Source organism: Serinus canaria, chromosome 8 (assembly GCF_022539315.1).
Source record: "Serinus canaria isolate serCan28SL12 chromosome 8, serCan2020, whole genome shotgun sequence".
NCBI classification, from domain to species: Eukaryota; Metazoa; Chordata; class Aves; order Passeriformes; family Fringillidae; genus Serinus; species Serinus canaria.
Window position 1 is genome coordinate 29,869,103 of NC_066322.1, and position 15,485 is coordinate 29,884,587.

The 15,485-nt window shown below is 43.4% G+C and overlaps 1 protein-coding gene across 3 annotated transcripts in view; it reads left to right on the top strand.

Annotated features, from left to right (window-relative positions):
* Positions 1 to 15,485, top strand: part of MTA1 (metastasis associated 1) — a 74,717-nt gene that overhangs the window by 830 nt on the left and 58,402 nt on the right. For all 3 annotated transcript variants that reach the window (XM_050977380.1, XM_030226329.2, XM_030226330.2), the window contains exon 2: positions 13,922 to 13,989. In XM_050977380.1, the coding sequence (XP_050833337.1) occupies positions 13,922 to 13,989 (68 nt within the window). The remainder of the gene's footprint in view (positions 1 to 13,921; positions 13,990 to 15,485) is intronic.

Consider the following 15,485-nt stretch of genomic DNA (forward strand, 5'->3'; position numbering starts at 1 on the left):
GTTGTGCTCCTGTCTGTCCTTTGTTTTGGCTCACGTGAAGAGAAAGGAGAAGCAATGGGGTTTGGGATTGTGTTTTATGGAACATAAACTGAGGGTGGTCTGGCATGAATTTGTGCTCAGCCATTTTCCTTCATAAAAGCTGTTCTGTGGAGCTTCCTTCTCCCCAGGACTATAGGCTGTACAGGAAGATGTTTTTGTGGCGTTCCCTCCTTTTCAGAATGCCCTGTTTCTTGTGGAGTTCTGCAAAACCGAAGTAAAGTAAACAAGAGAAAAAATATAGCGAAGGTAGCCAAGCCATCCTGTCTGGCTGCTCTCCATCAACAACTACTTTCTGTTCTTTCTGCTCTTCTGGTCTACCCTTACTTTTTGAAAAATGCAGCTGTTTTTGTTGTGTTCGTACTTTTTTTCTGGTTGCACCTGGTTTCACAGTGCTATAAGAGCTGACTCTTGGCTGTCCCAGCTTTGTGTCTTGGGTTGCCCAAGCTGATAGCGTGCCTGTAGCATTATGTTGGTTTGGAAGTGCTGAGAGTAGGATGATGGGCAAGATGAGTTGAGGAAATTCACTCTGGTATGACTTGCAAAGGGAATGGTTTCCTGGAAATTTTTGTCCAGTATTGAACGGCCAAGTCTTGTGGGGAGTGTCATCTCTTAGCATTTTGTATGGCTAAATCTGCACTGTGGATCCCACAGAAGGTGGGTAAGCACCTCTGGAGGGCTCTAAATTGACCACCTGCTAGAAAATGCCCTGGTAGATCTGTGTGCTCAGGGCTGTATCCATCCCAGGCTCTAAGAATGGGGATGCCACCCTTACTTTCGACCCTGTCCAGTGCTTGACCATGCTTATAGAAAATATTTGTTTCCATGTGCCTAGATGGATTTTCTCTTGTTCTGGCTGGAGTCCCCCTTCCCATTATCCCTCATCCTATCCCTGGTTCTAAGCAGGGCTGGCTGATCCTTGTGGGATGCCATTAGTAGTAACCAGCAGCCCAGTGGAGGTTGCAACTGCTGAAACTTTAATCCTGATGTTCGTTTTCCCCTACCATTATCATCCAGTGTTTCAAGTATTTTTGTTTGAAGGATGCTGTGGGAGGCTTAGCAGGACCTTTGACATGAAGTCAAGGTGTCCAACACCCCCTGCTCTCCCCTCAGCCACAGAGCCAGTCTCTTCGTCCCAGATGGGGTAGTCATGTTGGTCAGGTGGGATTTGCCTTTGGAATATCCATTTTGGCTGGTCTCAGTTACCTTTTTTGTCCTTCCTGCACTTGGAAATGTTGCCTGGGATTTGCTCCATAGCCTTTCTGGGCAGAGGGCAAGGCAGCTGGCTGATAGCCAAGGTTGCAGTGCTCTGTTACGGTCCATATGGATGAAGTCTTGATTTGATGTATTACCAAGATCAACATATGGATGGATGCAGCTGTTTCGGCGTGAGAGCTCTGTTCAGCCTGAGCCCAGGAGTGTGTGTTATCGAATTGTTTCCGACCTCCAGTGCTGCTATCTCCCACTAATGGTTTTGTGCACTGAAGTTGTGTGTGAACTCCAGGGCAGGATTAAATCCGGGATGGGATTTGTGCACAGTCATTTCGTACACTTCCCACTGGAAGACAAACACTCAGCAGATAATCTCTTATTACACTTGTGACTACCGATGTGCTGCGTTAACTCCAGACCTAACAGCTGCCAAAAGCAGCTTGCTCACTACAGATCAATACTGCTCCTGGAAGTCTCTCCACTCAGAAAGGATGGTCACTGCTTTAGGCCTGGGCATAAAACACCACACAGTTTTGTTTTCAGAAGTCAGTGGTGGGTTGATAACAAGTGGACATGAGGTGTCTTGTTCTCCTCATGTGTTCCTGGGCAGAGGAGCTGAGGAGCCTGTGCTGTGGGGGCTGGAGTCTTCCCCTTTGTGTTAAGAAGCAGAGTGACCGTGCTGGGGGGCTGAGGAGCTGCCCCTTGAATGGTTGTCAGGCTCTGTGGGTAAGTTGGCTGGTGGCATCCAGTAGTTTGGAGAGAGCAGCTGGCTATGCTGGATCCTGCCAAGTTTCTCCTGGTAGGTTTCTGATGGGAACAGAGTTGGTTTCCAATACAAATGGGACTGTCACAAGCTAGGACAGTTCAGGGGGGTGTAAAACTTTGGAAATGTGTGGGGAAGAATGCCAGGGTATCAAATTCCAAAATGGGATGGGGGATCTTAGTTGTTGGCCTGTAAGAAACCCTGGAATCGCCTGCCTCCAGTGTAGCAGAAGTGAAGATTTTCTTAACAGTTTCTGTACAGCCATGAAACAAATGGCAGCACAAAGAAAGTGGACTGCTTTCTCTTGGAAGGAGTCATGGTGGGCTGGTTTGCCTCTTCATGGAGAGGACTGGCAGCCTTCACGATCACAGACCGTATGGGAATGTTGGATAAACACCAGATTGGAGAAGCTTGGGACCTCTGAGCTGGAATTTGGGGCCTCTGATGAAAGAATGCACGTGGGAGAGACATGTTCATTGTTCTAGCTGGTGCCAGGCTTTGCTTCCAGGAGACTGCTGTGTCAGCTGCCTGGAAGGGAACAGGTCATCTTGGTATCAAGAGACTTTCCAGCAGGTATTCTGTCTCAAACTCTCCTGGAGAAGGCAAACTCTGGTGTGACAAGTACTCCTTTAGTGGTGGCAGTTGACTGAGCCCCACTGCAGGTTTATGACCCTACGGCCTTCCCTTGATGCAGTGAAACAATGATTTTTTGCATTTTCATCTTGCACTGATTTGAGGAACTTAATTTTTTCCACCTCCCTCCTCCTCACTTTTTGTTTTTTCCTGGATTATTTTTAATCTTGCATCAGCTACCCAATCTGGTTCACTGTGGGACTGTGTGAACAGCTGAATGGGCTCAGTGGGAGGGCAGGGAGCAAGGCGATGGGGAAAGAACGGATTGGAAGGATGGAGGAAAAACTACTGAAGACAACACTTCTGCTGAGATAAATACCAGTTCATACTTTTAGATGGGGTCTTTTGTGTGTTTTTGACTTTTATGGGTTACCCTCTCGTTTGGGAGTATGCTTAGCTACAAAATTATCACTGTTTTTTGAGTCTGTGGTACGTTTAAGGTATGTTTAAATGGCATTGGAGATCTGATCACAAGTCAGTTAAGCATAGAAGTACTTGCTGCATCTGATACCTTTGAAGTGAGGGAAGTGATGACCCACAGTGCTTGATGTGGGCACCCAAGGTTCACAGCAGCTTTATTCCAGTATGCTGGAGGCTTAAGCTCCAGAATTTACTGGCTACTACTTTATAGCTGGTGGCAGTGTGTCTGTCTGCCTGTGCTGCAGTCACACATCTTTTATCAGTGCAGTCCTCACAGTTTTTAAGAATGGTGATATGACATCATCTCTCTGCTACCAAAGGGTGCTGTTAGTACTTGGCTGGGGACTGTGGTTTGACCTGCCCCCATCCCATTCCTTGCTCCCACTTGGCATCCAGGCTCCTGTGGCAGCCTACAGCTCTTGGCTTCCTAGAGCACAGGGACGGTGCATCAGTCCTCTTGACATCACAATAATGTAAATAATAATTGTTTGAGCTTTCCTGGTAAATAACTGAGGGCTGTTAAGGAAGCTTGCATAGAACATGTTGCTGGAGTCTGAATCTGAAGCAAATTCAGATCGTTTAACTGCAGGATCACTCCTGTCCCCTTGCTTTGCTGTCAGTGTATATGTGTTTTAGGGGACAAGAGGGCTTACTGTGCAATATCCTTGTTTTGGTTGTGCTTGCTGGGTTTTTGTTTTCTAACTTTGCAGGTAACCTGAGCTGGGAATGGGTTTAGTAGAGATGTATTAAATAACATGTGAAGATAAAAATGAGAGTTTATTCTTGAAAATTACTTAAAGGCTTCTGCCATCATTGGCCCTAATAAATTTAGGACAGCTTCTAGTTTATCACCTTTCAGCAGCAGCTAGGCAGTGGGTTTCTTCATCTTTTCCTTTCAATGTTTCTAGTTACACAAGTTTATCTCACGTGTTTTGCAAGTCTCCCTTTCCTTCCCTGCCCTTTCTCCTCTCCCCCATATCAGACTGCTTCAGCATTTTATTGGAAAATGCTGCATGGGGGAGAGTGTTGTCAGCCAGCTTAGGTGTGTTTGGGGGCTAGAGCTGTGACAATTCTGCATTTGTAATAGCTGCAAGCCATTTACAGCTGGCACAGTGGAGTGACAGGACTAAGTTTGCTTCTGCTCTGTGGGTGAGTTGAGGCTGTTCTGGGCTGGTGGGTGGGTGGCTGTGCCTGGGCAGTGTTCTAGGAGGGCTGGGGCTACCGCTGGAGGTCTGGGGAGAGGCTGGGGCACTCCTTGGCAGTGCCTGTTTTGCTCCTTGGTGTTTTGCCTTTCAGTGATGGTGAATAAAAGACACTTAATTAATAAATGTGGAAAAAAGACTTTTAAACTTATTTTGTTTAACTAGGAAGACTTCGGTGAATGTCAAAATGTTCCTTTCACTTGCATCTAGTTTTTTTCAAGCAGCTTTTCATGTTTAAGCATCCTGATTTCTTTAAAGAAATGGGGTGTGTAGTCTCCCCAGTTGGATGAGGAGAGAAATGAGATGGTTGCTGTTTTTACTTTGATTTATAAACCACTCCTGAGCAGTTTGGGGTCACTTGAAAGCAAAGGTATGAACTGTTGGAGGCTGGCTTCTGGTAGTTCTGGGCATCTGCTGGCAAAAAGTAACCTGTGAAATCAGTGTTACTCTGCACAAAGTCAGGTGTTTTTTACACTCTATCTTGTTGCTTTCCAAGCACATTATTATTTTTTTTTTTTAAATCCCCAAGCAGGTAAGTCAGCAAGTACTGCAGCTGCTTTGCCTCAGTTTCCCATGAGGTTTGTGTAACAGGAACTGTTGGGAGAGGTGCTCTTGTAAGATACTATGCTTCTGGGTGTTTGGAGCTCACCATAAATCCAGTATACAAAGAGGCCCTGCTTCAGAGTGTCTTTGAAGGTCTGGAATGGTTCCTTGTCCCCTCTTTAGTTGTAAAACCAAATCTGGAAGGACCTGCAAAGTACTGGTCAAGCTTTTGGGCTGTCGCCCAGCCTCAAAGAAACAATTCACATGTTCTTCCAGTTCTTTGGCTGGACCTCCTTTAGGAAGGGGAAGTATTTGTGAAATAATTTTTACTTGGCATTGATCAGTGAAGCAAAGCAAAGACGATAGTTGGTGGCTTTAAAGTGAGTGTGCAAGTAGAGGAAGGGCTTGGGCTTTTCCAGTCCTTTACACGTGTGTTACTTGCAAGCTATTGAGTCTTTATGGTGCCTGGGCTTCTGTGGCTCTTGTTCTGTGCATTGCCAGATCAAGTGTCAGATGTGGACCATGGTAATGTTTCTGTTCGATTGCACACAATGTGCTCTGATTAACGTGGGGACTTTATGCTTTCATGCAAGATGTAGGAGGACAGATGACACTTGACCAAGCATAAAGTTCGTGTGGTGTGAACAGATGATTCCTGATTTAGCACAGGGCTTGTCCTTACAGAGTTAAGTTGTCAACATCTGGGCAAATTTGAACCAGCTGAGTCAGACAGTTTCTGTGGATGTTTCTTTTGGTAGGGTGTCACTGGAAGGAATTGTAGCTGTTCTCTCCTTCCTCTGCCAGGCTTAACACACCTTGGCCTGGCTGTGTGGTGGAGCTGGGCAGGGCTTGGTTTGGTTGGAGACACTTTTTTGACCCATGTGAGTGCCTGTGTTTGCCATGTGCAGGCCTCCTGCCATCCAGGGAGAGGCTGTCACAACTTGAGGGGGTGGTATGAGAGGGTGGAGGATGAATCAGCTTCACTGGCACTCTGGTTTGAAGAAACATCTGCAGAAACACTGGCAGGAGTTTACACTTTGTCCGTGTTTTGCATTGTGAAGCCGTCATATTTCTGATCGGGCACTGAAACCCCTACCTTTGGACTTAATGTATTGCCATACCATGGCCTAAGCAGTTAAATCACGTTGACAAACTGAAGTTCAGTGTTGCCCTTAAAGAAGCAAGCAAACCTAAACAAGAAACACAACTTTTTTTAGTTTGTTTTTTTCTAAAGGTGATGCTAAACTTCGTGTCTTGAGTACTTCAGAGGTTCTTGTTTTGCAACTCTTGAGATTCTTGCAGGGGACACTGCTAGTTTCTTGTCATCTTCTTTGCTGCCTAAATATCTTTTGGAAAAGAATGCTTTTCTTATCTGTCCTTAGCAATGACAATTACAACGGAACAGGCTGTTTTCTTGGCTGCTACAGATGGTGATTTTTGTTAGGGTGTAGCTTGAGGATACTCCTCTTCCATTCCCCATACCCGCTCCAAATACTCCCCCATGATTTAAGGAACTCTCTCACTAGTTTCTCTGTCTGCTCAAGTGACTCTTCTGTAAATTAGACCATCCTGGCCTTCCCTTACGACACGCCTGTGGGGAAAGGTTTTTCTTTTTTTAAGCCTGAATATTTCCATGGTATTGACGCACAAAGAATGGCACTGGATGCAGCTGAAATTACATAGGCTCACAACTTTGCTGCTGCAGAAAATGTTTGTATGGCTACATTCTTGGTAAGTGAAGTGGCAGAAAAGGCAGTGCAGAAGAGGCTTTGTGTCCAGAGGCCTTCAAAATGTGGTTCGATGTCTCCTGTAAAGCAGAGGATAAAAGAAGTGGTTCTCTTCTCCAGGAATGTTTAGCATAGGCTTGTCCTGCAGGAAGCTGGAGGGAGTTGACTCAGTGAACCTGAAGTGTCAGTGCCACATGCAAATGTGCCTTAGTTATAGCTGGAATATTGGGAGTGGATTAATTAAAACTGGTTTTCTTGAACTGCCATATAATTGATTTCTAACAATAAAATTGCTTCTTTGTCCTCAGGGTGCTTTGGAAGCCTAATTTGGTTTCGAGGATTCTTGCACATTTTCTTTTCTAGTCTTTTTGTACAGACTTTTTGTCTCCTTTGGGGTGGCATCCCTAGTAGCAGTTACTCCAGTATTGCAGTTCTTACCAGTGTGTGACCCATGAAGTACAGCTGGCACCCCTCATCTTTGTCAAAAGCACCAGCACACTCCTGTCCTTTGTTTTTTTCCATAGATGTCTGCAAGTGAAAACAGCCAACAGTGCTGTGAGGAACAGAAATAAGGATATTGACAATATAGAAGTTGTGGGTTTTCTTCCATGAGGTGGTTCTTCCCTTTCTTCTGTTCCCCCTACTTGGGAATTTTACACTTTTACTGGGAATGGTACCACCTGTATGATCTTTGGGTCTCATGCAGAGCTGAGATCTTCAGTCCCTAGGCGATTGCTGTGAGGCAGAATACCTACCTTCTTCCCTGGCAGAGAGGGGAAATATTTGGGAGCGCACCTGGCCATTGTGAATCAGGTTGGAAGTTAATTGAGCCCAGGACCTGCCTTGAGCAGCACTGACAGTAGGGGAGTTGAGAGGTGCACCAGAAAGCAAGGACTTCTGATAATTCCTCCAAACACTGTGGAATCTCCAGTGATTTGCTTTAAAACCCAGTCTATTAATTGTTTCTGAAACAGGAACCATTTAATATCTCTGTCTTACCTTTCTCACTTGTAGTTTTTGTATCTATGTCTTTTATATAGGGAATGATGATCAGAACTTAATTATCTTTGAGACTTCTGCCCATTTGTGAAATGTCTGAACAAAGGGTTCAGGAGTTCATAGGGAAGAACTAATGCATGAACAATGGAGTTGCATAAACCTTGTTTCACTAAGAATCAGGCAAAAAAAAAAATTGATACTAGATGGCTGGACAGGAGTTTTTATTGCCCCCTCCCTTGACATGATAGAAAACAAAGAACAGAAGACATCTGGGAAATTCCAAATATCATAATGTTTCAGAGTTTAAAATGGATCAAGCAGTTGACAGTTTGTCCAAGCAAGTTGCATGTCATTAACTTTGATTTATTTTTCTTTTGACTTCAAAAATAAAGGTATGTCTTACCTTGAGTAGATTTCTGTACGGAAGGTACTTGAGTTTTTGTTTATAGCTATTACAGGTCCTTCAGAGTTTGGTGTTTTAGTGGGGGTTTTTGTTGTTGTTTGGGCTGTTGCTGTTGTTGCAATAACTCTTGCTATGAGACCTGGCATGGATAAACAAGTGTATCAACCTTTTTATAGGCCTGTACATAATCTGTAGTTCTGTTATGTGGATCTTGCCATGAATTCCTTCTCCTTTGACTTGTGTTTTGGGTAATATTGAATCTAGATTTTTGGAGGCTTGTCAGAAAAAGGGATCCATAGGTTACATCTCAAAACAGCCAAGTAACATTGGCTGTCCCTTTCTAATTCTGCACATTTGGAAGAAAATATTACATGAACCTTTTGTTTACCTTGTGCATGTGTAGATAGTCCTTGCTCAAAAAACAGAGCAAAGCTGGCTTGATTTAACTGGGGTACTTCAACTCATCCTTGCTAAATTTAGTGATGGTCTGCTGTTAACTGTGTGGAGGGGAGATGTTTGCTTTTGCCATGTCCCTCACTAGCTGGCTATAGGTATTTACAGATCTCTTTTAAGGAGTTGGGTGGTAGTGGTGGTGTTTCCATAGAATGTTCTGCCTCATCCTTAGCTTGATGCATCCAGTGCATGCAGTAGCCACAGATACTGCTGTCCTGTAAATACAAATCGAGCCTGTGCTGACAGTGAATCTTTAATACCTTTGTTGATCCATGAAACCTGTAAATACCTGGTTTGTGTATATTGCCAGATGTATTAGACCCCATGATTCCTTTTGCAATAGAAAGAACTGTTTCAGTTTTGCCTTTCTGGTAATGAAAATACTGTGCTGGTGAGGCTTTCTCTGTTGAAACTCTGCTCTGTAACTAAACATTTCATCGGGTGACTGCTGCTGGGAATGTGGCTGCTTTTTGAAGAGCCAGAAGGCAGTAGGACTTGGGCTCTGCCAGGTGATTGCAGAACTTCTAGGGTTGCCTCTCCAACCTCCTCTTTCACACCAAGAGGAATTGTATTATCCAGAATGTAAAATGATTGACAGTTTAGGGACAAAGCTGGTGAATAATTTGAAAACTGGAACTTACTGAAGGAAACTGGCCCAAAGTTGGAGAGCCCACAGTATGAGGAGGCATAGATTTCCTGTAAAAGAAGTCATAAAATAAGCAGGTCATCATAAGTTTATGCACTCTCTTGATGCTGATCTCTAATTCAGGGCAGCAGCTTTGTGGGCTGGGGAGGGGAAATAGTTGCAACTGTGAAGTTACTACTTTATCTTGTGTCTGGAATTGCACATTGTACCCAGCAGTGGCAGTGAGTGTGGGAAGAGGAGGGCTCTAGCCTCCCTCATATCCTGGGTACATCTCTAGGCTGGTGCAGTACTCACTGTATAAGACTTCTGCGGGGTGAGGTAGGGAATACTCAGCCAGGTCAGTCCTCAGAAAGCACTTGTAGCTTGAAAGGCAAGTGTGTTTTGGGAAGGATAAAAATACTTTTGGGCATTTTTGCAACTTGATCACCTAAAAGCCCATAAGGTTATTAGGTAGCTCAGACATGTCTAATCTTATAAATATATGACCTCGAGACAGTGTGTGTTATTTATTTTGCTGTACCCCCTCCTGATTTTCTTTTCCGTGGACTGATGTAGACATAAGCAACAGCTGACATGAAGAAGACAGAGGGGGAAGCTCTTTTGCAATAATGTCTTAAAAGCATATGAGAGCAAAAAGAAATTCTGTTATGTTAATTGTGAATTGAGAACTGTTATTTTACTGCCTTTATGGAAAATTTTCATCTTCTGTGCTCTGTAGGCTGTCATTCTAGTTTTAGCTGCTGTACTTGTGTCTGTGAGTTCTAGCAGTTCAGTCATTACCTGTGTAATACAGCATTGCTTTCTGGCAAGTTGTGTTGTGCGTATTCAGAAAAAGTATTATGGGATATAAAGCCTTTTTTTAGATAGATTTCTGTATGTGGGTACTTCTGCTCTATAACAGCACAGGCAAGGGGAAGAGCTACATTTTGAGTTTGTCAGAGGGTGATGATCTGTGTGATGGTCCTTACTGCCTTTTTGGTAGTAATTCTTCAGTGACTGTTGTAGCCTGATCACAGATAACTGTAACACACATGAGTGATGCCATTAATTATGGTCATGGTATGGATGCACGGCTGATTAATTTGAGGATGGTGAGCTGAAGCTAACAGCTGTTGTGATGGTATGGGGCTGAAACTCTCTTCAGGCAGCTGGGTGGTGAGGGTGTGCCTTCATGTGCTTTTCATGGTGGTTAGGGAGCATGTCATGCTTGTGGGGTGCAGAGCAGTTTTAGACTAGTCCTTTTCTTCAATTTTGTAAGTAGGAAAGCAAATAAATTGGCAAGGATAGTCAGTTGTGTTTGAAGGGTCTGACTTGAATTGTTTGCTATCAGGCTCTACCTTTCTGTCCCTAGACCTTATATTTTGTTTAGTGAACTCTTTTGTCCTGTTCGTAGTAGGAGTTGAGTTGTGTTTCTCCCTGTTGTCTAGAGACTAGTTTTGTCTCATTTCCATCCCCTCTTTCAGCCCAGGGTAAGGACCCCTGGCAGCTGTGCACATATAGGATGTCTCCCATTGATAGCTGGATTGTTGGGAGTCTGTGGAACGTTTCTCTTTATTCTGTGTGTGTGCACAGGCATCTGCAATTGTAGGCACTGCCCTGAAAGCAAACTGGGAATCATATTGTTAGTTAGGGAAGCAATATGAGAAAGGGTGCACTTCTATGGCATGGGAGGAAGCTGGAGGGGTAGTGGAAGAGCTGCTCAAGGAGGAAGGCAGTGTTTTAGAGTGTAGGGCCCAGTGGTGTGCCTCCTTCAAACCTGTGCAGGAAATCAGTCTTCCTGGGTTGGATGCTCGTGGAGTTTCAGAACTGCTCTCACCAGCCCAAGCATCAGTTTGGAGAGTGTTTTGTTGAACCTAAAATTTCCATGTCGTACATGTGGAACAAGAATTCAGACCATTCTCTGTGCAGGATAGCATTTTAATTTTAGTTCTATTATTTAAAATCTTCATGAAAAATGCAGACACTTTCCTCTGATATGCATTATTTTGTGTTATGTGGTTTGCAGTGTGCTCTGCATTACTTGCAGAGAGGAAGAAGCCCTTTTTCAGGTAATTTGAGCAATGGGAAATAGGTCTCTGTTAGTTGCATAGATACTGGTGAAATGCTTAGCATAGTTGTGGAATTAGTCTGAAACATGGATGAGATGTACTGGGCTGTGGATTTGACATGGTGAAGTCATCAAGCACTGGCCCAGGAATGCACCTCTGCACTGTCATGTGTCAGTTCTTGGAGCATCCTGAGGAACAGGTTTGGTTCTGCCTTTGTGCCAGCAGCGTGCAGAACGTGGTGGTTCCTGTGAGATTGGATTGCACTTGTTGGTCACACACTGTGGGTCTGGGGAGGCTCCTGCTGCTAACCAAGACAGTGATGGGGGGTTTATTATTCAGTACTGTTGGATACCACTGTCAGCTGTTCTTTGGTAAACCATTCATCTGTGATAAGCTTTCTTTAAATCCATGCCAGATTTTACAATCAATAAACTGTAGTTACATAAAAAATCAAGTTAATGTTCAGTTGAGGTATCAAATGTGTCTTTGAGAATATATGCGTGTATATGCACACAAAAAAGCTGATTAAAAATGATGTCAACTATGAGCATTTGTAACAGCCACCTGAAACCCATGGGATTAAAGTCAAGGTTATATTTTCGAGACATAAATTGACATTTTTAGTTTTAATTTATAATTTTCAGGCACAGTGCTTACAAAAGTAATATTTTTTGCCTCTGCAGTCAAAGTACCTGAAGTGAGGAGTAGCTGGTTGGCTTAGGATGAGCCCTTTCCCTCCAACCCTGCAATAATTCCTTTCTTCACTTGTTAGAGCCTTTCAGTGAGAAGTGGCCAGTGAGCTTGGAGAGGCACCTTGAGGCTTCAACATCCTCTGCTGCAGTGCCCTTGTAGGTTGTGGGTGGTTCAGCTGTAGGAGAAATATTTTCTCTTTACTCTGCTGATCAGTAAATTGCTTAATGCCCACCATTGTTATTTCAGTCAGCAGTTGTTATTGCTGAAGCTGCCAAATATCTGTTTGGTTTTGTGACTTCTGGTAGAGTTGGTCATAGTAATGTTGAGCCTGTTGTTTCCTGTTTGATGTGCTGCACAGAGCCAGTGTTTGGGAATGGAAATTTAGGATCTAGTTACTTGGGTGTTTTAACCATTTCTGGCACCAGCCCACAAAGTTTTCTACAAACCAGATGTCCAAACTCTCTTCCTCACTTGAGATCTTGCATCAGTTTAAAGGCTGCAGGGATGTGATATTTAAGACGAACTGACTCTTGCAGTTGGGAGTAAAGTTTTGGAGTCACTCAGGTGCTTGTTGGTGTGTGTGAGGATGGCTCATGGTCAGTCTGAGAGGTCTGGAGCACAGAATGAACAAAAATATCAAAAACTGAGTGTGCTATTTCAGTGCTTCTAAGCCCTGGTTACACCCTGTGGCTCAGTAACCCAAGATTCGTGCTGAGCATAACCATTGAAACTCTTCACTTGTCACTCCAACCAAGACCAGGTTGGAATTTCACTCTCAAGGTGTCTTGACAACAACACACTTTTTGACAAGACAAGAGCTTGGAAAATAGGTTTGTTAAGAATTGTTGCTCTTGAGATTGTAACCCCTGGGATTCTTGGTTAGTGAATCGCTCCTAAGGCAGCCAGCCCCACTGAAGGGGCAAGAGGACACTTGGGTTTTTTGCAAGTGGTGCAAGAGCAGCTTCCTTGGGGTCATTTGCCCGGTGGTCAGTGCTGTGCTTTGGTGTCCCATGCAGCAAGCAGGTGGGTCTGTATATCCAGGGAGACCTATGGAGAACGGGCTGTAAGCAGCAGTCTGAAAAAAGGTGTGTCTGCAGCTCGAGTGGAAGGGCTGTGATGGATAAATGCCCTGATGTCTCTTTGGTCAGCCCAGAGATAAAAGGGTCCCCTTAACTCTCCTGGTGCAGGTTTTTCCAGGAGCAGAGACCTTTGGGGGATGTCTTCCTTCCTCTGGGCTGGGGAGGAGGGGGCAGTGTCTGTGCTTTCCACAGGCCTTTTAACAAGGATTTCAGGGGCATTGAGGGTCACCCTCAGGATCTCTCCCTGTTTACAGAGAGTGAGCACTGGAGCATCATGCTAATGCAGGCATTGCAAAAGATCACCTGAGGCGTGCCCAGGGGCTACGGGTGTTTTCCTCCAAACACAAATGAGCTGGGAAATCTGGAGGGAAATCGTCTTAGATAGTCCTGGAAGGAATTGTCAGATCTGTGTGCAAGGTCAGCACCTTGTCAGTGGGAGGTGGATTCAGTCCCTCTTAGTCTCGGTTCAGGCTTAGGGTTTGGCTTCTGGGAAAGACAGACCAGTCCATTCAGAACTCATGAGCATCTGTTTTCTTACAGGGCTGAAGCTTGGAGTTCCCTAATACCAAATAATTTATATGGCACTCATGCATGTTTCTGTGATGTTTTTGGTGGTTTGTTTTTTGTTTGTTTGTTTGTTTTTAAGGCACTAGCTTTCCTAAGAACTTGTTTTTTCCTATAACTTTAGATGTTTATCCCACTTCAAAATAGAAGTATTGCTGATAAGTCTGGACAGTGATATGGAATTTTGTTGAGGACAGTCTAGGATCACATAAGTGTAAAAGGTCAAGAAGTAGAGAAAAAGATGAGAGAAACTATTTGTGTTCTAAGGAAATGAGCCATACTTGTAAACTGGAGGGGAAGAGAGATCACATATTGCTGGTGAGAAGTAGCTGGATTTTGATAAGAACAGGAAGCAAGTAAAGACAACAGTGTGGTGTAAGTGGAAATAATCTGATCAGAGAGTGGAGGAAGATCATGTGCTTTGCTTTCCAGGCTCATAAAGGTTTTGATTTGATTTTTAGCAGTTCATATTTTAAAGAGTCTTTTTTTCTTTTTGTCAGATTATGTCTACTTCGAAAATTCTTCAAGTAACCCCTATTTGATACGAAGAATAGAAGAGCTCAATAAGGTAAACATTTTTTTCCATCAAGTCTTTGAAGTTAATTGAATTTATGATCTGCTTGATTTGATTAAAATCAAAACAACTCTTCAGCAATTCTCTGGTAATTAGAAGCTTAAAAATACATTTGTTCTCTTATTTTCTGGAATCCTTTAAGACCTTTTGTTCTCCTTTGGTACAAATGGCATGTCATTGTCAAGGTGATGATGCCCACCTATAGGGCAGGTTTCTGCAGTTCTTCACTTCCATGCCAGGATCATGGGATAGGAAGAAATTACAAGAGTTTGTCTGTGGAGAGCTTTATTTGGTTTTTCCTGTGGGAGACTCTTGCTCAGGAGAAAGGTTGCAACTGTGATCTGCTTGCTCAAACTTTGTCTTTGCTGGTTGTCCTTTTGGGCCAGTGAACTTGATCTGCCAAATTCCCTTTCAATGGATTGAACAGGGAAGCATGATGGCTTCTGTGTGGGAAGGCAGTTGAAGTTTGATCTGGCTGAGGGGGAAAGAGGGTTCTGAAGCCACTGGCTGTATCCTAAACACACCATGTGTTCAGGTTTAACACGGACTTTAGGGCAGCTCTCACAGAAGGAATGTCACATGGCTGATTTGGATTTGGGTGTACGTTAACTGACTGGTATTCTTCTTCAGCCACCAGTCATTGAAAAGCATGTACTTCTCAAACAGTAACTTGCAAGAGAAAATGTAACAATTTCAAGACTAATAAAAATCTGAGTGCTGGGACATCCTTGGTAACCCCATGGAAGTCTTTTACAGAAGTACCTTAAAGTCTCTTTTGCCTTATAGAAACAGGAGTGAATTCTTAAAATGTTCCCAGTGGTATCACTGTCTGTATTCCAGTCCATTATAGGGTGCAGGTTTGTTGATCACTTTCCTGTAAAGTGGTTTCCCCTCTTACTCTTCAGTTTCATTCTTCCCCTTGCCTTTAAAAGAAGATGAGCTTACAATCTAGATGCCCCATCTTGGTGCAGCTTTGCTTGAGCTGTGATTTCTCTGACCTACACTTTAAAAAAAGTGTGTTTCAGGTTGAAATGAATCCTAGTTGTTTATTTTTAACTGAGTGTAAATGAAATTTTGGCAATTAAATAAATCAGATCAATTTACATGGAAGCTGTCTGTGTTTGAACAAGAGGGTTCCTGCCTTTGTATTTTAGTTTCTCAAAATTTAAAAGTTTTGAATTACTTACCAGAAGAAGGTAGAAATTCTGAGAAATTAGTGAAAACTTTTGGTCTGTAAAGGAAATATCTGTGCATGTATGTGGTGTCTGTGTTGTTTTTTTTTTCCTTAGATTTGTTTTCTGAAAACTAGTATTAGAAAAGTTGAAACTTTTCCTTCATGCACGTCTTAGAAATGAGCATGCACATAAATTTTTATTTTGTTTCCTTGTGGACACATTGCTGGTTTTACTACCCTTTTTTGGAGACTTTCATAGCAGGGAATTTTTATCTTCTGCTTTCGGGAATTGGGCCTTCATTATGGCTTTCAAAGA